General features: G+C 35.3%; 1 protein-coding gene across 6 annotated transcripts in view; it reads left to right on the top strand.

The window, feature by feature from the left end:
• Positions 1–23835, top strand: part of KLHL4 (kelch like family member 4) — a 115022-nt gene that overhangs the window by 76863 nt on the left and 14324 nt on the right. For 5 of the 6 annotated variants that reach the window (XR_010939782.1, XM_067722515.1, XM_067722512.1 and 2 more), the window contains exons 7-9: positions 2181–2405; positions 4079–4241; positions 6001–6213. Coding sequence is in view for 5 of the 6 variants with exons in the window: in XM_067722515.1 (XP_067578616.1) it covers positions 2181–2405; positions 4079–4241; positions 6001–6213 (601 nt within the window). In the remaining variant the exon portion in view is untranslated. The remainder of the gene's footprint in view (positions 1–2180; positions 2406–4078; positions 4242–6000; positions 6214–23835) is intronic. The other variant, XM_067722516.1, reaches the window with a different exon arrangement.

The raw sequence follows: 23835 nt of genomic DNA, 5'->3' as shown, positions 1-23835 counted from the left end.
TTTTAAAAATAGATGGAGGAAATCACTACATCAGATATATTCACAGCAGGAACTATCATGTTCCAAACAATACTACAAAGTTTGGCTGGTTTTGTTCTCTCTTGAATAGATCATAAGTTAGGGTTGAATAGGAGCTTTGAAATGAAATAAAAAACAATATTTGCAAAGTTTAAGTGTAGAAGATCGATATACACAGAAAAATTATGAAGTGAGTCCTAAAGAGAGAGATTAGTAAAAACAAAAAAATCTAAGTTTTCCCATCAAATATAGAGCTGCCATAATAAGCTACCTAGAGGATTTACATTTTGATTAGTTGGAGCAATTGTGGAAGTAGGCAAATGGGCTAAAGAAATTTTCAGAATTCAAGATACAGAACTACAAGTCATATATATTCATAGATGCAAATAGTAGATATGGGGTAAATTTATCTTTTATATTTTATCTAATGTCTGGAAAAAATTAACTTGTCATGAAGCAGCCTTCATCATTTCAATGTAAATCTTCAACATACAGCTGATTTATGTAGCCTTCTACAATTTCCTAATTACTTCACCATTAATAACTCCATAATCTTAATAATTAGTGCACCCTAACCTTCATTTCCTAATCTAAATTGGCTTTTTGGTAAATTCCACTAATGAAAAGAGTTCAAAATGAAAAGTTAAAATAGAAAAGAGTGGATAGGAAGACAGATGTGGGAAGATTGGAATGAAGAAGTGGAAAGATATGAAAACAGATAGAGAAAATTGACTGCTTGACAGAGTGAAAGTAGATGTGAGTTTGTTTGTAGGTATTCCAGTTGTAACAGTATCATCCAGAGACATTTATTATATAAAAGCTAGGTGGTGTTATTTGACCTCTCAGCAATACATATAGTCAATAGAGTGATTGCTATCTGTAAATCAGCATTCAGCCAAATCCACATTGTCAATGAAAGATGCAGGGATTAAAGAGAAAGAGTAAATGAGTGCCTGTATATTTGCATGTGTTTATTGTGAAAATCCAAACTCTTGAGACAAAAATACTTATAGTGCACTATTCACCAGAAAAGACCTAAAAAGATATAAGCACTGTTTCCATTAGTCCAATATAAAAAGAAAAACTTTCAGAAGCAGCCATAGACATAATATATACTCTGCCTAAATCCTTATACTGTAGCCTTATAATTTGCCAGTGAAAAGGTTTCAGATATTAACTGTTTTCATCTTAACTGATGGATTATATTTTCTCCACAAATCTCCCAGTAGAACAACAGAAGTGTTTTTGCTTATTCCTATGGTTAGCATTGTGAAATTGGGTTGAAATTCCCTAAATCTGTCACAAGCTGTCTTAGGTACGCTATGAATGTGAATCGTCTAACTCTTTCATTTCTTACTTTGGTAATTAGAAACTTTCCTGTTGTGCAGAATCAATTTTTATTAAAAAATAACAGCAGCTATTGTTGATGACTGGTAAAAAGCATTGCCTACAGGAGTAATAATTTATTATGAAGTAGTGACAATTTACTATGGCAGTAGTGACAGTATACTCTGGTAGTAAACTTGGTATTTCAGTAATTGAGTAGAAAATTGAACTTTTATTAGCACATAAAGAAGGTAATACCTCAGAATTGCATTATTAATTATAATACATAAATAATATGAATATAAATAATTATGTTATTAATTATAATCCTTTGTGTTACCATCATGGAACATTAAGTGAATCAACACTGAAGTTCCATTTAAAAGGAATTTTCATTCCTGTTCTTTTAGTCGTTTGTATTTTAAATCAACCCACACACACACCAAACTAAAAATAAAAGGTCATAAATTAGTATATTGAATGGTTATAGGTATGTAAACAGTCAGTAATAGATTCCGAAGTAATTTTTGGTTGTAAAATATGGTGTTTGACACCTGTGTTAGTACTACCAATAGCTTATTATAGCCATTATAAGCATAGAAACTATATATATTAAGTAAACTATTTTATTCTGACTCCTCCATTTGGATTCAGAAGTGGTGAAATATCCTTACCTTACCTCCCAGGTTGGAGAATCATCTGGGCTACTTATTTTAATTTGAGTTGCAATCACTGATCCTATGCTATAAATGATAGATACATAAATATAATATGAATGATGCCAATTAAAATTTTTATACAAGCAGTTTTTACCATTGTTCAACATTTTTTAACAGGTACCACTACAATTGAAAAATATGACCTCAGGACCAACAGCTGGTTACATATTGGCACCATGAGTGGCCGTAGGCTTCAGTTTGGAGTTGCTGTTATTGATAATAAGCTCTACGTCGTGGGAGGAAGAGATGGTTTAAAAACTTTGAATACTGTGGAATGTTTTAATCCAGTTGGCAAAATCTGGATGGTGATGCCTCCCATGTCAACACACAGGCATGGTTTAGGTAAGAGCTTAATGTTACATAGTTTCTAAAGAATGTACAGTTAGTAGAGCTTTTTAAAAATTAAATTAAGCTGGAATACACTAACTGATATGTATAAAATAGATAACTAATCAGAACCTGCTGTATAGCACAGGGAACTCCACTGTAGAGTAGAAACTAACACAACGTTGTAAAACAACTATACCCCAATTAAAAATAAATAATAAAGGTCATCCATCTGAAAAAAAAAATTAATTAAAATAAAATTAAGCTGCACATCACTGAGATTTAGCCAAACGCTTAGTGAAAATGTTTCCAAAATGCTGAAAAGCATAAGCAAATGATAAAAGACTGTGAAAGTTTTTCTTGTTTCAGATGTCATACTTGCTATAATCCTATCTCCATTCTACCGGTATTTTAAAGGGGTCCCACTTCAGGAAGGATAAAAACTTTTAGAAGGAATACATTGTTGAAGAGCACGAAACTACAACAGGGAGTTTTTTGTAAACTCAATTTAGAGAAAAGAACACTTGATAATGGAGAGACATTGTTTCTTTGTTTCATTGTTTCAAGGGACTAGTTTCTAGTGTCCCTTCACATAAGAAGCAAAACTATATTTAGGCAAAAGCCTTAGGATACAGTTTGAAGGCAGAAATATTTAGAAAAAAAACACTTTGGTTGAGAGTAGCTCTAAATTATACTTAATCCAGAGGTTCCAAAAAAGTTTAAGAAGGAATGGAGACTTCTGGAACAGTGGGGAACTTTGATTCTCCTGTGTATTTGTCAAGTTATAGCTTTCTTCATGCTAGACTCCGTACGATTCAATAACAGAGTTTCTTAAAAAAAAAAAAGCTGAACAATTGCATTGTTCTTTAAGAACTGAATTTTACACAGATAAAGCATGCCATATCCAGGACTGGTATTATTTGCCCCAAAATATCTGATAAATTATCTATATCAAATGATAGACTATGTAATTATTCAGCTCAGTTCTGTCAGTGTGATGTTTAGAAAACATATCTTACAGAGAAATCAGAGCAAATTGTTAAATTCTAATTGATATTACTAAAGAGATAGAAGAGGTGATGAGGGTATACCTCTGAGAGGCGGATTGAGATGGTGAAGAAGGTAAGGTGGGGAGGAACCAGTTACGTGAATTCCCAGAGCAGATGAGAAACAGAAAGGGGCTATTTATAGTATCTACTGGAACAAATTTCTAACTAAACCTCAAAAATCCTTGTCTACTTAGTTATCTCATGGGAATTTTTTTATCCCTATAATAAAAATCAGGGATTAGAAAGACCTATCACAGTTAGCCTACAATTCTAAGATTCATCTAAGATTCAATATCATACCTCATCTATCACTTACATTTGAAAAATAACTTTGAAATTATGCCAGAAAACAAATCAGCTTCCCTTTTCTATTAATCCTGAGAAAAGTTGTGTCCCACTACTTCCTTTGACTTCAGCATTACAACCATGATACCCTAACTATGCCTGAAAATTTCCTAGGGTTAAAAGACCATATTAATTTTTATATCAAGATCAGTAAATTATTAATTAAATGATTATTTACAAAACCATTTAAGAGATACAAACAAATTTTTAAGCAGTCAGTTCCTTGAAAAATGAAACAACATCCATTGTGTGTGGCCTACCTAGGTGAGCCCTCATGCTATTTTTACACTTTAGGCGTAGCCACACTTGAAGGACCAATGTATGCTGTTGGTGGTCATGATGGATGGAGTTATCTAAACACTGTAGAAAGATGGGATCCTGAGGGACGTCAGTGGAATTATGTGGCCAGTATGTCAACTCCTAGAAGCACCGTTGGTGTTGTTGCATTAAACAACAAGTGAGTAAACTCAAGCATGCATGCTTTTGTTCCCATTTCATGTGGTACAGCACTTCAGTGATGTGATCCACCAATCAATAAGCATTCCCAGTGACCAGGACATCCTAGCTATTGATAGTAGAAGGCCTTTGTTGGAACTCTCCCTTCATTTTGATGGAAAATATTTATCTAAAATGAACATTTAATTAAATATCCTGTAGTCCTTTGCTACTCCAGTGTGGTCCTGAGACCAGTAGCATCAGCATTACCTGAGATCTATTTAGAAATGCTGAATCTTAGCCCCAGCCTAGACCCCCTGAATCAGAATAGACATTTTAACAAGATCCTCAAGTGACTTGTGTGTACATTAAATTTGAGAATCAAACAAGTTCCAATCTTACCCTCAGGAAGCTACCATTTTTTACATTATAACTTATTCTTGACTTATCAAAATTTTGGTAAGTCTTTGTAATAGGCCAAGTCTCTTTGTTCTTTACCATTCACTCTCCTGAGTATTTTAGAATTACAACTAGTACCACCTTTCTGAATCTTTCCCTCTTCCTGATCGCTTGCCTATAAGAGAAGCTAATATATTGAAACCCAATGACGTTAGAGGTTTCTACGAGCTTGAATTGTTCTCCTTGCAGGTAATTATGTGCTTTCTGACAAGGAACCTTTGGAGATAATGACCAGCATATAGGAAAGACTTGAATGATGAAAAATTCAGACACCAGGATGGGTCAGTGGCAGGAGACAGCCTTGTATGTCTGTACTGACTATGCATATGCATAAAGCCAATATCTCATCACATAATTGGGTTCAGTAGAAATTTCAATACAATTTCAAGTAAAATTCAATTTCAATTTTAGCACCTTGTGCAAGGAGCAAGAAATGTCTATAGTTAAGAGGAGACCCAGACTTACAGTGTCTTAGAGATTAAAATTCTCCTAAATCTGATTATCTCTTGCCTAACCTGAATGATATCAGGCGACTCAGTAGCAATCTCCTACCTTTTACAGAAGAAGCTGAAATCATCGAATCTGACTAATTTAATTTTGTCTTTCTGACTTGCTATTGTTCACAATTGAGCATGAAGGGCAATTATAGACATATAGTTTAATAAATGTTTATCTTCTTTATTGATGCAGGATTAAATTTAAATTAGATTAAAAATACTGCTCATCAAAAGAATTGACATTTAAAATTTATGAAAGAAATGTCATAGCCAATATATCTTTCTAGGAAAAAAATCTGGTTTCTAGGTTTTATTCTATTCCCCTAGTTACTTATTAAATTAATATCTTCTTAGTTACAAATTTTTTTTACACTAAATAAAATAGTTCATAGAAAACAACAGGGATTCTAATGCTAAGCAATTAAACCTAGCTAAAATTGTAAGGTTGCCATAGTTGGGTTTTGGAAACATCTTACCTTTCTCTAAAAATGTTTAGCTTTATTGAGGTTTAACTGACAAATACTACCAACAATTTTGAAATCTCCCTTCTTTCTCTGTACTTCACTTCCAGTGGGATCCTTTAATCTATTATATCATGTCAAAGTAACTTTCACAAAAATGATGAAACAGAGAGGTTTAGGGTAAGGTAGACCTTAACAAATGCCTTTAGGTAACTATCCATTCACAAATTCAGGCCATTCACTGTGAAATACTAAGGGAGTAGAACACACAGTTCAATGCTTTGCACAAGGTTCTGTCACTTTCATTCTACGCACAAATTTACACACACACACACACACACACACACTTCTGTCTTTTTTCTAGGCTATATGCTATTGGTGGACGTGATGGAAGTTCCTGCCTCAAATCTATGGAATACTTTGACCCACATACTAACAAATGGAGTCTGTGTGCTCCAATGTCCAAAAGACGTGGAGGTGTGGGAGTTGCAGCATACAATGGATTCTTATATGTTGTTGGGGGTCATGATGCCCCTGCTTCTAACCATTGCTCCAGACTTTCTGACTGTGTGGAACGGTAAAATATTCCTTTTTATTCATGTATTTATTTGGTTATTTGTTTTTATCAGAAATAAGAAGGATTTTTAAGCTACCAGAAAGTAGTCTTACAAATAAGTATTAATTCTTACAGCGGTATAATCCTTTGTAAAGTTGTACACTTACTCCTAGGCCTGAAATATTGTGAAGAAATCCTCCTTATGCATTCCAGATTCATCATAAGAAATGTATAAAAAGAATGTGTTGTTTTATCATTTGATAGTCACCCTATAAAATGAGACAAAAAAATGTAAGAATAAATAAATTTTATTACAAGCTATGTCATTCAACTATTTACCAGCTCAAATCAAAATAACTTTACTGTTTTGAAAACAAAATCAATCCTCAAAGGATGAAGGCTTATCACTACAAAATAAACTGAAAGATTTCCCAAAGAGAAGTGTTAATAATGTTTTGAACAATGACTCTATTGCATTAAGTATTTAATTTCCCAAAGGTAACTTCTTTGAATGGGAGACATTCATCTGGACAAATAAAGCGCACTGTGTTTTTTTAAATGTCAGTCATATTACTTTGTTGTTTTACCATTCATATTCCCTTTCAAGATAGAAAAATATATATCTATATGCACAAACATAACAGTTGATAATATTAACCATGTTCCAGTGACAAATTTACAGTCAGTAAAGTTATCAGAATTCAGAAGACAGAGATCAATACGAATGGAGTCCTCAAGGGAAATTCATGAACAAGATAGAATTTGTACTTTGTAGGCATAAAAAAGAATGGAGGGAATTTCAGGTCTAGGAAAAAGCACAGCCAAAACCCTGAATATAAAGGAGAAACCTTCATAGATATGAGCAGAGACTTTAGGTTGAAACAATTTGGAAGAACAATTCAAAAACACAATTAAGCACCAGATTTTCTGATAGCCTGAAATGTCAAGGTGGAAACTTTTGGATTTCATCTTGTAGGCAAAAGGATAATTAAATTTGGAGAAATGGAATGTCACAAAGAAAATAATTTGGGGGAAATTGATTTACAGTGATATGTAGGATATAATGTAGGGAAAAAAGACTAAAGGAAAGAATACGAATATTATTTTTTCTTCTGAAAAGCATAATCGATGATGTTAATACTTCATTTCTTATAGGGAATAATTGATTTATGATAGACTTTTTCCTTTTTTTTCTGTTTTTTAAAGTTTAATCATAAGTGACCAGCTCCCTGCTACTCAGTGTATATCTGGAATGCTTTTCCTGAGATTGGATCTTAAGAGATGCAAACAAATTTTAATTTAACATTATGCAAAACATAAAAGAGTTCAATTACTGTCTCAATATATAATATATTATAGTCAAATATATGTGACACTGAGATTATCCATATCAGTTTTCCCCAAAGTTAGCAAAGTAGTAGTTGATCACCTCTTCATTATGCTAGATATTTTTAGTGTGGCAAAACATACATCACATAAAATTTACACTTTTAACCATTTTTAACTGCACAATTCAGTGGCATTAAATACATTTACATCGTTGTGAAAACATTATCATCATTCACCTCCAGAAATATTTTTTTCATTTCCTCAAGCGGAAACTCCATCCTTATTAAAAAACAAATCCCCATTCTTCCCTCACCTCAGTCACTGGCAGCCACCATTTTACTTTCCTTTTCTATGAATTTCATAATCCTAGGTACCTCATAAAAGTGGAATAATACATAATCCTTTTGTGTCTGGCTTATTTTACTTAACCTAGCAATAATTGTTCAAGTCTCATCCATGTTATAGCATTTATCCAAATTTCCTTTCCTTTTAAAACTGAAAAATATTATATTATATGTACATACAGCATCATTTTCTTTATCCATTCATTTGTCAATGCACAAATGTGTTGCTCCACTTTTGTCTACTGTGAATAATGCTGCTAGGATATAGGTGTACAAATATCTGTTTGAGTCTTTGCTTTCAATTCTTCTGGGTATATACACAGAAGTAGAGTTGCTTTATCATATGGCAATTCTATTTTTAAATGTTTTATTTTTAACATCATTATTGGAGTATAACCATTTTACAATGGTGTGTTAGTTTCTGCTGTATAACAAAGTGAATCAGCTATACGTATACATATATCCCCATATCCCTTCCCTCTTTCATCTCCCTGCCACGCTCCCTAGACCATCCCTCTAGGGGGTCACAAAGCACCAAGCCGACCTCCCAGTGCTGTGCTACTTCTTCCCACTAGCTATCTATTTCACATTTGGTAGTGTATATATGTCCATGCCACACTCCCACTGTGTCCCAGCTTACCCTTCCCCTCCCCATGTCCTCAAGTCCATTCTCTACATCTGCATCTTTATTCCTGTCCTGCCCCTAGCTTCTTCAGAACAATTTTTTTTAATTTAGATTCCATATATATGTGTTAGCATACGGTATTTGTTTTTCTCTTTCTGACTTACTTCACTATGTATGACCGACTCTAGGTCCATCCAACTCACTACAAATAACTCAGTTTCATTTCTTTTTATGGCTGAATAATATTCCATTGTATATATGTACCACATCTTCTTTATCCATTCATCTATCAATGGAAACTTAGGTTGCTTCCATCTCCTGGCTATTGTAAATAGTGCTGCAATGAACATTGTGGTACATGACCCTTTTAATTATGGATTTCTTAGGGTATATGCCCAGTAATGGGATTGCTTGGTTATATAGTAGTTCTATTTTTAGTTTTTTAAGGAACCTCCATACTGTTCTCCATAGCAACTTTATCAATTTACATTCCTACCAAAAGTGCAAGAGGGTACCCTTTTCTCCACACCCTCTCCAGCATTTATTGCCTGTAGATTTTTTGATGATGGCCATTCTGACTGGTGTGAGGTGATAACTCATTATAGTTTTGATTTGTATTTCTCTAATGATCAGTGATGTTGAACATCCTTTCATGTGTTTGTCAGCAATCTGTATAACTTCTTTGGAGAAATGTCTATTTGGGTCTTCTGCCCATTTTTGGATTTTTTTGTTTTTGTTTTTTTGAAATCGAGTTGCATGAGCTGCTTGTATATTTTGGAAATTAATCTTTTGTCAGTTGCTTCATTTCCAAATATTTTCTCCCATTCATAGGGTTGTCTTTTCATCTGGTTTATGGTTTCCTTTGCTGTGCAAAATCTTCTAAGTTTCATTAGGTCCCATTAGCTTCTTTTCCTTTTTATTTAGATTTCTCTAAGAGGTGGGTCAAAAAGGATTTTGCTGTGATTTATGTCTTAGAGTGTTCTGCCTATGTTTTCCTCTAAGAGTTTTGTAGTGTCTGGAATATAAACATTTAGGTCTTTTATCCATTTTGTGTTTATTACTGTGTATGGTGTTAGGGAGTGTTCTAATTTCATTCTTTTATGTGTAGCTGTCCAAATTTCCCAGCAACACTTATTGAAGAGGCTGTCTTTTCTCCATTGTATATTCTTGCTTCTTTTATCAAAGATACGGTGTCCATATGTGCGTAGGCTTATCTCTGGGCTTTCTATCCTGTTCCATTGATCTATATTTCTGTTTTTGTGTCAGTACCATACTGTCTTGATTACTGTAGATTTGTAGTATAATCTGAAGTCAGGGAGCCTGATTCCTCCAGCTCCATTTTTCTTTGTCAAGATTGTTTTGGCTATTTGGGAACTTTTGTGTTTCCATACAAATTGTGAAAATTTTGTTCTAGTTCTGTGAAAAATGCCATTGGTGGCTTGATAGGGATTGCATTGAATCTGTTGATTGCTTTGGGAGTACAGTCATTTTCACAGTGTTGATTCTTCCAATCCAAGAACATGGTGTATCTCTCCAACTGTGTGTATCATCTTTAATTTCTTTCAGCAGTGTCTTATAGTTTTCTGCATACAGGCCTTTTGTCTCCTTAGGTAGGTTTATTCCTAGGTATTTTATTCTTTTTGTTGCAAAGGTAAATGGGAGTGTTTCCTTAAATTCTCTTCCAGATTGTTCATCATTAGTGAATAGGAATGCGAGAGATTCCTGTGCATAAATTTTGTATCCTGCTACTTACCAAATTCATTAATGAGCTCTAGTAGTTTTGTGGTAGCATCTTTAGGATTCTCTATGTATAGTATCATGTCATCTGCAAACAGTGACAGCTTTACTTCTTCTTTTCCGATTTGCATTCCTTTTATTTATTTTTCTTCTCTGATTGCTGTGGACAAAACTTCCAAAACTATGTTGAATAATAGTGGTGAGAGTGGGCAACCTTGTCTTCTTTCAGATCTTAGTCGAAATGTTTTCTGTTTTTCACCATTGAGAATGATGTTGGCTGTGGGTTTCTCATATATAGCCTTTATTATGTTGGGTTAAGTTCCCGCTATGCCTACTTTCTGGAGAGTTTTATCATAAATGGGTGTTAAATTTTGTCAAAATATTTTTCTGCATCTATTGAGATGATCATATGGTTTTTATCCTTCAATTTGATAATATGGGTATCACATTGATTGATTTGCATATGTTGAAGAATCCTTGCATTCCTGGGATAAACCCCACTTAATCATGGTGTATGATCTTTTTTATGAGTTGTTGGATTCCGTTTGCTAGTATTTTGTTGATGATTTTTGCATCTATGTTCATCAGTGATATTGGCCTGTAAATTCCTTTTTTTGTGAAATCGTTTTCTGGTTTTGGTATCAGGATGATGGTGGCTTCGTAGAATGAGTTTCGGACTGCTCTTTCTCTTACTATATTTTGGAAGAGTTTGAGAAGTATAGGTGTTAGCTCTACTCTAAATGTTTGATAGAATTCGTCTGTGAAGCCAACTGGTCCTGGGCTTTTGTTTGTTTGAAGATTTTTAATCAGAGTTTCCATTTCAGTGCTTGTAATTAATCTGTTTATATTTCTTCCTGGTTCAGTCTCAGAAAGTTGGGCTTTTCAAAAATTTGTCTATTTCTTCCTGGTTGTCCATTTTATTGGCATATAGTTGCTTTTAGTGATCTCTCTTGATCCTTTGTATGTCTACAGTGTCAGTTGTTACTTCTCCTTTTTCATTTCTAATTCTGTTGATTTGAGTCTTCTCCCTTATTTTCTTGATGAGTCTGGCTATTTTTTTTTTATCAATTTTATTTATCTTCTCAAAGAATCAGCTTTTAGTCTTATTGAACTTTGCTATTGTTTCTTTCATTTCTTTTTCTTTTATTTCCGTTCTGATTATTATGATTTCTTTCCTTCTGCTAAGTTTGGGTTTTCTTTGTTCTTCTTTCTCTAATTGCTTAGGTGTAAGGTTAAGTTGTTTTTTTGAGATTTTATTTGTTTCTTAAGATAGGATTTTATTGCGATAAACTTCCCTCTTAGAACTGCTTTTGCTGTGTCTTGTAAGTGTGGAGTCATCGTGTTTTCATTGTCATTTGTTTCTAGGTAGCTTTTGATTTCCTCTTTGATTTCTTCAGTGATCTCTTGGATATTTAGCAGTGTATTGTTTAGTCTCCATGTGTTTGCCTTTTTTACAGTTTATTTTTCCTGTAATTGATATCTAGTCTCATAGCGTTTTGGTCAGAAAAGAAACCTGATATGACTTAAATTTTCTTAACTTTACCAAGGCTTAATTTGTGACCCAAGATATGATCTATCCTGGGGAATGTTTCATGAGCACTTGAGAAGAAAGTGTATTCTGTTGTTTTTGTATGGAATGTCCTATAAATATCAATTAAGTCCATTTTATTTAATGTGTCATTTAAAGTGTTTCCTTATTTATTTCCATTTTGTATGATCTGTCCATTGGTGCAAGTGGGGTGTTAAAATCTTCTACTGTAATTTTGTTACTGTTGATTTCCCCTTTTATGGCTATTAACTTTGGGCTTATGTATTGAGATGTTCCTATGTTTGGTGCATATTTACAATTGTTATACCTTCTTCTTGGATTGATCCCTTGATCGTTATTTAGTGTCCTTCTTTGTCTCTTGTAGCAGTCTTTATTTTAAAGTCTATTTTGTTTGATATAAGAATTCCTACTCCAGCTTTTTTTGCTTTCCATTTGCATGGAATAACTTTTTCTATCCCCTCACTTTCAGTCTTTATGTGTTCCTAGGTCTGAAGTGGGTCTCTTTTAGACAGCATATATACGGGTCTGGTTTTTGTATCCATTTAGCCAGTCTGTCTTTTAGTATGAGTATTTAATCCATTTACATTTAAGGTAATCATTTATATGTATGTTCCTATTACCATTTTCTTAATTGTTTTGGGTTTGTTATTGTAGCTCTTTTCCTTCTCTTGTGTTTCCTGCCTAGAGAAGTTCCTTTAGCATTTGTTGTAAAGCTGGTTTGGTGATGCTGAATTCTCTTTACTTTAGCTTGTCTGTAAAGTTTTAATTTTTCCGTTGAATCTGAATGAGATCCTTGCTGGGTAGAGAAATCTTGCTTGTAGTTTTTTCCCTTTCATCACTTTGAATATATCCTGCCACTGCTTTCTGGCTTGCAGAGTTTCTGCTGATGGTCAGCTGTTAACATTATGGATATTCCCTTGTATGTTATTTGTTGCTTTTCCTTTGCTGCTTTTAATTTTTTTTTTGTATTTAATTTTTCATAGTTTGATTAATATGTGTCTTGGCGTGTTTCTCCTTGGATTTATCCTGTATGGGTCTTTCTACCCTTCCTGGACTTTATTGACTATTTCCTTTCCCATATTAGGGAAGTTTTCAACTATAGTCTCTTCAAATATTTTCTCATTCCCTTTCTTTGTCTCTTCTTCTTCTGGGACCTCTATAATTTGAATATTGGTGCATTTAATGTTGTCCCAGAGGTCTCTGAGACTGTCCTCAATTCTTTTCGTTCTTTTTTCTTTATTCTGCTCTGCAATAGTTATTTTCACTCTTTTGACTTCCAGTCACTTTTACTTTCTTCTGCCTCAGTTATTCTCCTTCTAGAGAATTTTTAATGTCATTTATTGTGTGGTTTCTCATTTTTTGTTTCCTCTTTAGTTCTTCTATGTCCTTGTTAAATGTTTCTTGTGTTTTCTCCATTCTATATCCAAGATTCTGCATCATCTTTACTATCATTACTCTGAATTCTTTTTCAGGTAGACTGCCTATTTCTTCTTCATTTGTTTGGTGTGGTGGGTTTTTACCTTGCTCATTCATCTGCTGCATATTTCTCTGTCTTCCCATTTTGCTTAACTTACTGTGTTTGGGGTCTCCTTTTTTCTGGCTGCAGGTTCATAGTTCCCATTGTTTTTGGTGTCTGCCCCCTATGGGTAAGGTTGGTTCTGTGGCTTGTGTTGGCTTCCTGGTGGTAGGGACTGATGCTTATGTTCTGGTGGGTGGGCCTGGACCTTATATTTCTGGTGGGCAGGGCTGCGTCTGGTGGTGTGTTTTGTGGTATCTGTGAAATTAGTATGATTTTAGGCAGACTTTCTGCAAATGGGTGGTGTTGTGTTCCTGTCTTGCTAGTTGTTTGGCATGGTGTGTCTAGCACTGGAGCTTGCTGGTCATTGACTGGAGCTGGGTGTTAGCATTGAGACTGAGATCTCTGGGAGAGCTTTCGCCATTTGATATTACATGGGGCCAAGAGTTTTCTGGTGGACTAATATCCTGAACTCGGCCCTCCCACCTCAGACTCTCAGGCCTCACACCTGGCCAGAACACCAAGACCCTGTCAGCCACACAGCTCAGAAGAACATGTAGAAAAAAAAAATAAAATAAGAAAATAAAATAAAGTTATTAAAATTAAAAAAATTAAAAAATATTGAAATAAAAATAAAAACAGTTTAATAAAAAATATGAGAGCAACCAAACCAATCAACAAATCCACCAATGATTACAAGCACTAAAACCTATACCAATATAAACATGAAATCAGAATCTAGTCAGTCGCATACAGCAAACCCAAAGTCAACTGTTGCTCCCAAAGTCCACTGCCTCAATTTTGGGATGATTCATTGTCTATTCAGGTATTCCACAGATGCAGGGTACATCAATTTGATTGTGGAGATACAATCCACTACTCCTGAGGCTGCACAGAGAAATTTCCCTTTCACTTCTTTGTTTGCACAGCTGCTGGTGTTCAGCTTTGGATTTTGCCCCGCCTCTGCATGTATGTCACCCTTGGGCATCTGTTTTTCACGAAGACAGGAGGGAGTTAAAGGGAGCAGCTGACTAGGGGACTCTGACTCACTCAGGCAGGGGGAGTCAGGGGTACGGAATGCACAGTGAGCCTGTGGTGGCAGAGACCAGTGTGATATTGTAACAGACTGGGGCATGCCATGTGTTCTCCTGGGGAAGTTGTCCCTGGATCATGGGACTTTGGCAGTGGTGGGCTACACAGGCTCCTGGGAGGGGAGGTGTGGATAGTGACTTATGCTTACACACTGGCTTCTTGTTGGCTGCAGCAGCAGCCTTAGAATTTCATGCCTGTCTCTGTTGTCCACACTGATAGACGTAGCTCGCGCCTGTCTCTGAAGCTTGTTTAAGCAGTGTTCTGAATCTCCTCTCCTCGTGCACCCCAGAAAAATAGTCTACTGAATCTTAGGCATTTCCAGACTTTTTCCCATACTCCTTCCCAGCTAGCTGTGGCGCACTAGCACCCTTCAGGCTGTGTTCACGCAGCAAACCCCAGTCATTTTCCTGGAATCTGACCTCTGAATCCCGAGTCTCAGCTCCCAGCCCCCACCCGCCCCAGCAAGTGAGGAGACAAGCCTCTCAGGCTGGTGAGTGCTGGTCAGCACTGATCCTCTGTGCGGGAATCTCTCTGCTTTGCCCTCTGCACCTTTAGCTGTGCTCTCCTCTGTGGCTCCAATGCTTCCCTCCCGCCCACCCCCCATTTCCACCAGTGAACGGGCTTCCTAGTGTGTGGAAACTTTTCCTCCTTCCCTGCTCCCTCTCAGAGGTGCATGTCCCATCCATATTCTTTTGCCTCTGTTTTTTTCTTTTTTCTTTTGCCCTACCCAGGTACATGGGGAGTTTCTTGCCTTTTGTGAAGTCTGAGGCCTTCTGCCAGTGTTCAGTAGGTGTTCTGTAGGAGTTGTTCCACATGTAGATGTATTTTTGATGTATTTGTGGAGAGGAAGGTGATCTTTATGGCTTATTCCTCTGCCATCTTGAAGGTCCTCCCTATTTTTAAATGTTTGTGGGACCACCATACTGTTTTCCATTTCAGCTACACCATTTTCTATTGCCACCAACAAAACAGAAGTATTCAGATTTCTGTACATCTTCACCAACATTGTTTTCTTTTGTTTTTCATGGCTATCCCAATGGATTTGAAGTAGTACCTTTTTGTGGTTGTGATTTGAGTTTCTCTAATGATTAGATATGTTGCACATCTTAACAGGTGCTATTGGCCATTTTTATATCTTCTTTATAGAAAGGCATATTCCAGTCTTTTGCCCATCTTTTAATCAGGTTGTTTTCCTTTTTGCTGTTGAATTATAGGAATTCTTCATATATTCTCTATATTAACCCCTTGTCGGATATGTGATTTGCAAATTGTTTCTTTCATTCCATCAGTTGCTTTTTCATTCTGATGATAGCACACTTTGATGTGCAAATTTTTATATTAAATCCTATTTATCTATTTTTTTCATACATTGTACTTTTAGACTCATATCCAAAAGATCATTTCAAATCCAATGTTATAAATAATTTCCCCTATGTATTCATATAAGAATTTTACTGTTTTAGGTCTTATGTTCAGGCCTTTGATCTGTTTGAGTAAATTTTTTATATATGGAGTAGGGTAACGATCCAACTTCATTATTTTATATGTGGATATCCCGTTTTCCCATCAGCCTTTGAAGCAGCTGGAACAACAGTCCTTTCCCCATTGAATCTTCCTGGCCCCAATGTCAAAAATTATTTGACCATGAATGTGAGGGTTTATTTCTGGGATCTGTATTCTATTTCATTGGTAACTACATATGTTATCATGCCAGTACCACACTCTTTATTACTGTAGCTTTCTAATAAGTTTTGTAATCAAGAAGTGTGATATGTCAATCTCTCTCCATCTTTTTTCAAAATTATTTTGGCTACTCTGGGTATCTGAGATTCCATATGGGTTTATAATGGATATTTCTATTCCTGCAAAAAAATGTTATTGGGGTTGTGATAGATGTTGCATTGAATCTGTAGATCACTTGGGTGATATTGACATCTTAACAACATTGAGTCTTCTAATCCAGGAACACGTGGTATCTTTCCACCTATTGGTGTCTTCTTTAATTTCTTCCTTTCCAGTGTGGATGCATTTTATTTCTCTTCCAATTCTAACTAGTAATTCAGTATTATGTTGAATAGAAGTAGTGAAAATTCTTATTATTGTCTTGTTTTTGATCTTAGAGAGAAAGCCTTCAGTCTTTCCCCATTGAATATGATAGATCTGGGTTTTCCACATATGGCCGTTATTATGTTGAGTTGGTTTCATTCTATTCCTGCTTTGGGTAGGGTTTTTAATCATTAAAGGGTGATGAACTTTGTCACATAATTTTTTTGCATAAGTTGAGATAATCATATGTTTTTCCCCCTTCATTCTGTCATTGTGGTGTGTTGCATGGATTGATTTTCGTATGATAGCCCATTGTTGCATTCCAGGAATAAATCCCACATTATTATGATGAATAATCAAATTAATAATGCTGGTGAATTCAATTTGCTAGTTTTATGTTGAAAATTTTTTGCATCAGTATTTATTAGGAGTATTGGTATGTAGTTTTCTTATAGTGTCTGGCTTTGGTATCAGTGCAATGCTGGCCTTATAGAATGAGTAAGTGTTACCTCTTCTCTAATTTTTTGGAAGATTTTGAGAAAAAATGGTGTTAATTCTTTTCTAAATCTAAAGTAAAATTCAACAGTAAAGTCATCTGACCCTAGGCTTTTCTTTTTTGGGAGATTTTTGAATACAGTTGACCCTTGAACAACATAGGTTTGAACTGCACAGGTCTACTTAGATGTACAGTTTTTTTTCAATAAATACGTACTACAGTACTATACAATCCTTGGTTAGTTAAATCCAAAAATGTGGAACCATGGATATGGAGGGAGGACTGTAAAGCTATACACGAATTTTTGACTCTACATAGAGTTGGTGCCCCTAACACTCATGTTGTTTGAGGATGAACTGTACTTTGTTGGGATACTTTTGATCTCCTTACCATTAGAGGTCTATTCAGATTTTCCATTTCATCTTAAAAATAGAAATTTTCTAATGGTTCAATCTTGATAGGTTGTGTGTTTCTAGAAATTTGTCCATTTCATGATGGTTAATCAAATTGTTAGTGAACAATTCTTGATAGTACTTTTATAATCCTTACTTTCTGTAAAATCAGCACTAATTGCTGCCTCTTTCATTTGATTTTATGGGAGTTTTGTCTTTTTCTCATACTCAATCTAGCTAACAGTTTATCAATTTTGATGTTTTGCAGAACCAACTCATAATTTCATTGATTTTCTCTATTGTTTTGTTTTCTCTATATTATTTATCTATGATCTAATCTCTATTATTTCCTACCTTATACTAGCTTTGGGTTTAGTTACTCTTCTTTTCTAGTTTATTAAGGTGTAAAGTAAGGTTTTTTGCAGGGTTTTTTGTTGTTTTTCTTTTAGTATTTTGGGTTTTTTTTTAACATATTTATTGGAATATAATTGCTTTACAATGGTGTGTTAGTTTCTGATTTATAACAAAGTGAATCAGTTATACATATACATATGTTCCCATATCTCCTCATTCTTGAATCTCCCTCCCTTCCACCCACCCTATCCCACCCATTCAGGTGGTCACAAAGTGCCGAGCTGATCTCCCTGTGCTATGTGGCTGTTTCCCACTAGCTATCTATTTTAGGTTTGGTAGTGTATATATGTCCATACCACTCTCTCACTTTGTCACAGCTTACCCTTCCCCCTCCCCATATCATCAAGTCCATTCTCTAGTAGGTCTGTGACTTTATTCCCATCTTACCCCTAGGTTCTACGTGACATATTTTTTCTTACATTCCATATATATGTGTTAGCATATGGTATCTGTCTTTCTCTTTCTGACTTACTTCACACTGTATAACAGACTATAGGTCCATCCAACTCACTACAAATAACTCAATTTCATTTCTTTTTATGGCTCAGTAATATTCCATTGTATATATGTGCCACATCTTCATTATCCATTCATCCAATGATGGACACTTATGTTGTTTCCATCTCCTGTCTATTGTAAATAGAGCTGCAATGAAAATTTTGGTACATAACTGTTTATGAATTATGGTTTTCTTAGGGTATATGCCCAGTAATGGGATTGCTTGGTTATACAGTAGTTCTATTTGTAGTTTTTTAAGGAACCTCCATACTGTTCTCCATAGTGGCTGTATCAATTCATATTCCCACCAGCATTGCAAGAGTGTTCCCTTTTCTCCACACCCTCTCCAGCATTTATTGTTTCTAGATTTTTTGATAATGGCCATTCTGAATGGTGTGAGGTGATATCTCTTTGTAGTTTTACTTGCATTTCTCTAATGATTAATGATGTTGAGCATTCTTTCATGTGTTTGTTGACAGTCTGTATATCATCTTTGGAAAAATGTCTATTTAACTCTTCTGCCCATTTTTGGATTGCGTTGTTTGTTTTTTTGCTTTGGAGCTGCAAGTGCTGCTTGTTAATTTTGGAGATTAATCCTCTGCCAGTTGCTTCATTTGGAAATATTTTCTCCCATTCTGAGGGTTGTGTTTTGGTCTTGTTTATCGTTTTCTTTGCTGTGCAAAAGCTTTGAGGTTTCATTAGGTCCCATTTGTTTATTTTTGGTTTATTTCCATTTCTCTAGGAGGTGAGTCAAAAAGGATCTTGCTGTGATTTATGATATAGTGTGTTCTGCCTATGTTTCCTCTAAGAGTTTGATAGTTTCTGGCCTCACATTTAGGTCTTTAATCCATTTTGAACTTATTTTTGTGTATGGTGTTAGGGAGTGTTCTAATCTCATAGTTTTACATGTATCTGTCCAGTTTTCCCAGCACCACTTATTGAAGAGGCTGTCCTTTCTCCACTGTACATTCCTGCCTCCTTTATCAAAGATAAGGTGATCATATGTGCATGGGATTATCTCTGGGCTTTCTCTCCTGTTCCATTGATCTATCTTTCTGTTTTTGTGCCAGTACCATACTGTCTTGATTACTGTAGCTTTGTAGTGTTATCTGAAGTCAGGGAGCCTGATTCCTCCAGCTCCGTTTTTCTTTCTCAAGATTGCTTTGACTATTCGGGATCTTTTGTGTTTCCATACAAATTTTAAATTTTTTTGTTCTAGTTCTATGAAAAATGCCAGTGGTTGTTTGGTAGGGATTGCCTTGACTCTGTAAATTGCTTTGGGTAGTAGAGTCATTTTCACAATATTGATTCTTCCAATCCAAGAACATGGTATACCTCTCCACTTATTTGTATCACCTTTAAATTTTTTCATCAGTGTCTTATAATTTTCTGCATACAGGTCTTTTGTCTCCTTAGGAAGGTTTATTCCTAGATATTTTATTCGTGTTTTTGCAATGGTAAATGGGAGTGTTTTCTTGATTTCACTTTCAAATTTTTCATCATTAGTGTGTAGAAATGTCAGAGATTTCTGTTCATTAATTTTGTCTCATGCTACTTTACCAAATTCATTGATTAGCTCTAGGAGTTTTCTGGTAGCATCTTTAGGATTCTCTGTAAATATTATTATGTCATCTGCAAACATTGACAGCATTACTTCTTCCTTTCTGATTTGGATTCCTTTTATTTCATTGTTTTCTCTGATTGCTGTGGTTAAAACTTCCAAAACTATGTTGAATAAGACTGTTGAGAATGGGCAGCCTTGTCTTGTTCCTGATCTTAGTAGAAATGCTTTCAGTTTTTCACCATTGAGGACGATGTTGGCTGTGGGTTTGTCATATATGGCCATTATTATGTTGAGGAAAATTCCCTCTATGCCTGCTTTCTGCAGGGTTTTTAACATAAATAGGTGTTGAATTTTTCTCAACCTTTCCCTGCATCTATTGAGATGACCATATGGTTTTTCTCCTTCAGTTTGTTAATATGTTGCATCACATTGTTTGATTTGCATATATTGAAGAATCCTTGCATTCCTGGAATAAACCCCACTTGATCATGGTGTATGATCCTCTTAATGTGCCGCTGGATTCTGTTTGCTAGTATTTTGTGAGGATTTTTACATCTATGTTCATCAGTGATATTGGCCTGTAGTTTTCTTTCTTTGTGACATCCTTGTCTGGTTGTGGTATCAGGGTGATGGTGGCCTTGTAGAATGAATTTGGGAGTGTTCCTCCCTCTGCTATATTTTGGAAGAGTTTGAGAAGGATAGGTGTTAACTCTTCTCTAAATGTTTGATAGAATTCACCTGTGAAGCCATCTGGTCCTGGGCTTTTGTTTGTTGGAAGATTTTTAATCACAGTTTTAATTTCAGTGCTTGTGATTGGTCTGTTCATATTTTCTATTTCTTCCTGATTCAGTCTTGGCAGGTTGTGCATTTCTTAGAATTGTCCATTTCTTCCAGATTGTCCATTTTATTGGCATAGAGTTGCTTGTAGTAATCTCTCTTGATCTTTCGTATTTCTGCAGTGTCAGTTGTTACTTCTCCGTTTCCATTTCTAATTTAATTGATTTGATTCTCCTCCCCTTTTTCTTGATGAGTCTGGCTAATGGTTTATCAATTTTGTTTATCTTCTGCAAGAACCAGCTTTTAGTTTTATTGATCTTTGCTATCGTTTCCTTCATTTCCATTTCATTTATTTCTGATCTGATCTTTATGATTTCTTTCCGTCTGCTAACTTTGGGTATTTTTGTTCTTCTTTCTCTATTTGCTTTAGATGCAAGGTTAGGTTGTTTATTAGAGATATCTCCTTTTTCATAAAGTAGGTTTGTATTGCTATGAACTTCCCTTTAGAACTGCTTTTGCTGCATCCCATAGGTTTTGGGTCATCATGTCTCCATTGTCATTTGTTTCTAGTTATTTTTTGATTTTCTCTTTGAATTCTTCAGTGATCACTTTGTTATTTTTTTTTTACATCTTTATTGGAGTATAATTGCTTTACAATGGTGTGCTAGTTTCTACTCTATAACCAGGTGAGTCTGTTATACATATACATATGTTCCCATATCTCCTCCTTCTTGTGTCTCCCTCCTTCCCTCCCTCCCTATCCAATACCTCAAGGTGGTCACAAAGCACAGAGCTGATTTCCCTGTGCTATGTGCCTGCTTCCCACTAGCTATCTACCTTACGTTTGGTAGTGTATATATGCCCATGCCTCTCTCTCGCTTTCTCACAGCTCACACTTCTCCCTTCCCATATCCACAAGTCCATTCTCTAGTAGGTCTATGGCTTTATTCCTGTCTTACCCCTAGGTTCTTGATGACATTTTTTTCTCTTAATTTCCATATATATGTGTTAGCATACAATATTTGTCTTTCCCTTTCTGACTTACTTCACTCTGTATGTCAAACTCTAGGTCTATCCACTTCATTACAAATAGCTCAATCTCGTTTCTTTTTATGGCTGAGTAATACTCCATTGTATATATATGTCACATCTTCTTTATCTATTCATCTGATGATGGACACTTAGGTTGTTTCCAGCTCCGGGCTATTGTAAATAGAGCGGCAATGAACATTTTGGTACATGTGTCTATTTGAATTATGGTTTTCTCAGGGTATATGCCCAGTAGTGGGATTGCTGGGTCATATGGTAGTTCTATTTGTAGTTTTTTAAGGAACTTCCATACTGTTCTCCATAGTGGCTGTACCAATTCACATTCCCACCAGCAGTGCAAGAGTGTTATCTTTTCTCCACACCCTCTCCAGCATTTATTGTTTCTAGATTTTTTGATGATGACCATTCTGAACGGTGTGAGGTGATATATCTTTGTAGTTTTATTTGCATTTCTCTAATGATTAATGATGTTGAGCATTCTTTCATGTGTTTGTTGGCAGTCTGTATATCTTCTTTGGAGAAATGTCTATTTAGGTCTTCTTCCTATTTTTGGATTGGGTTGTTTGTTTTTTTGTTATTGAGCTGCATGAGCTGCTTATAAATTTTGGAGATAAATTCTTTGTCAGTTGTTTCATTTGGAAATATTTTCTCCCATTCTGAGGGTTGATTTTCGTCTTGTTTTTCGTTTCCTTTGCTGTGAAAAACTTTTGAAATTTCATTAGGTCCTATTTGTTTATTTTTGTTTTTATTTCCATTTCTCTAGGAGGTGGGTCAAAATGGATCTTGCTGTGATTTATGTCATAGAGTGTTCTGCCTGTGATTTCCTCTAAGAGTTTGATAACTTCTGGCCTTACAGTTAGGTCTTTAATCCATTTTGAGCTTATTTTTGTGTATGGTGTTAGGGAGTGATGCAATCTCATACTTTTACATGTACCTGTCCAGTTTTCCCCGCACCACTTATTGAAGAGGCTGTTCTTTCTCCACTGTACTTCCCTGCCTCCTTTATCAAAGATAACGTAACCATATGTGCATGGGTTTATCTCTTGGCTTTCTATCCTGTTCCATTGATCTATCTTCCTGTTTTTGTTCCCGCACCATACTGTCTTGATTTCTGTAGCTTTGTAATATAGTCTGAAGTCAGTGAGCCTGATTCCTCCAGCTCCGTTTTTCGTTCTCAAGATTGCTTTGGCTATTCGGAGTCTTTTGTGTTTCCATACAAATTGTGAGATTATTTGCTTTATTCTGTGAAAAATGCCAGTGGTAGTTTGATAGCGATTGCTCTGAATCTGTAGATTGCTTTGGGTAGTAAAGTCATTTTCACATTATTGATTGTTCCAATCCAAGTACATGATATATCTCTCGATCTATCTGTATCATCTCTAATTTCTTTCATCAGTGTCTTATAATTTTCTGCATACAGGTCTTTTTTCTCCTTAGGTAGGTTTATTCCTAGATATTTTATTCTTTTTGTTGCAATGGTAAATGGGAGTATTTTCTTCATTTCACTTTCAGATTTCTCATCATTAGTGTATAGGAATGCCAAGATTTCTGTGCATTAATTTTGTATCCTGCTACTTTACCAAATTCAATGATTAGATCTAGGAGTTTTCTGGTAGCATCTTTAGGATTCTCTATGTATAGGATCATGTCATCTGTAAACTGTGACAACTTTATTTCTTCTTTTCTGATTTGGATTCCTTTTATTTCCTTTTCTTCTCTGATTGCTGTGGCTATAACTTCCAAAACTATGTTGAATAAGAGTGTTGATTGTGGGCAACCTTGTGTTTTTCCTAATCTTAGTGGAAATGGCTTCAGTTTATCACCATTGAGGACGATGTTGGCTGTGGGTTTGTCATATATGGCCTTTATTATGTTGAGGAAAGTTCCCTGTATTCCTACTTTCTGCAGTGTTTTTATCAAAAATGGTGTTGAATTTTGTCGAAAGCTTTCTCTGCATCTATTGTGATGATTATATGTTTTTTCTCCTTCAATTTGTTAATATGGTGTATCACATTCATTGATTTGCACATATTGAAGAATCCTTGCATTCCTGGAGTAAAACCCACTTGATCCTGGTGTATGATCCTTTCAATGTGCTGTTGGATTCTGTTTGCTAGTATTTTGTTGAGGATTTTTGCATCTCTGTTCATCAGTGATATTGGCCTGAAGTTTTCTTTCTTAGTGACATCCTTGTCTGGTTTTGGTATCACGGTG

The sequence above is a fragment of the Pseudorca crassidens genome, chromosome X (genome assembly GCF_039906515.1).
Source record: "Pseudorca crassidens isolate mPseCra1 chromosome X, mPseCra1.hap1, whole genome shotgun sequence".
NCBI lineage: Eukaryota > Metazoa > Chordata > Mammalia > Artiodactyla > Delphinidae > Pseudorca > Pseudorca crassidens.
Note: the sequence above shows the minus strand (reverse complement) of the source record. Positions and strands in the feature narration are given on the sequence as shown.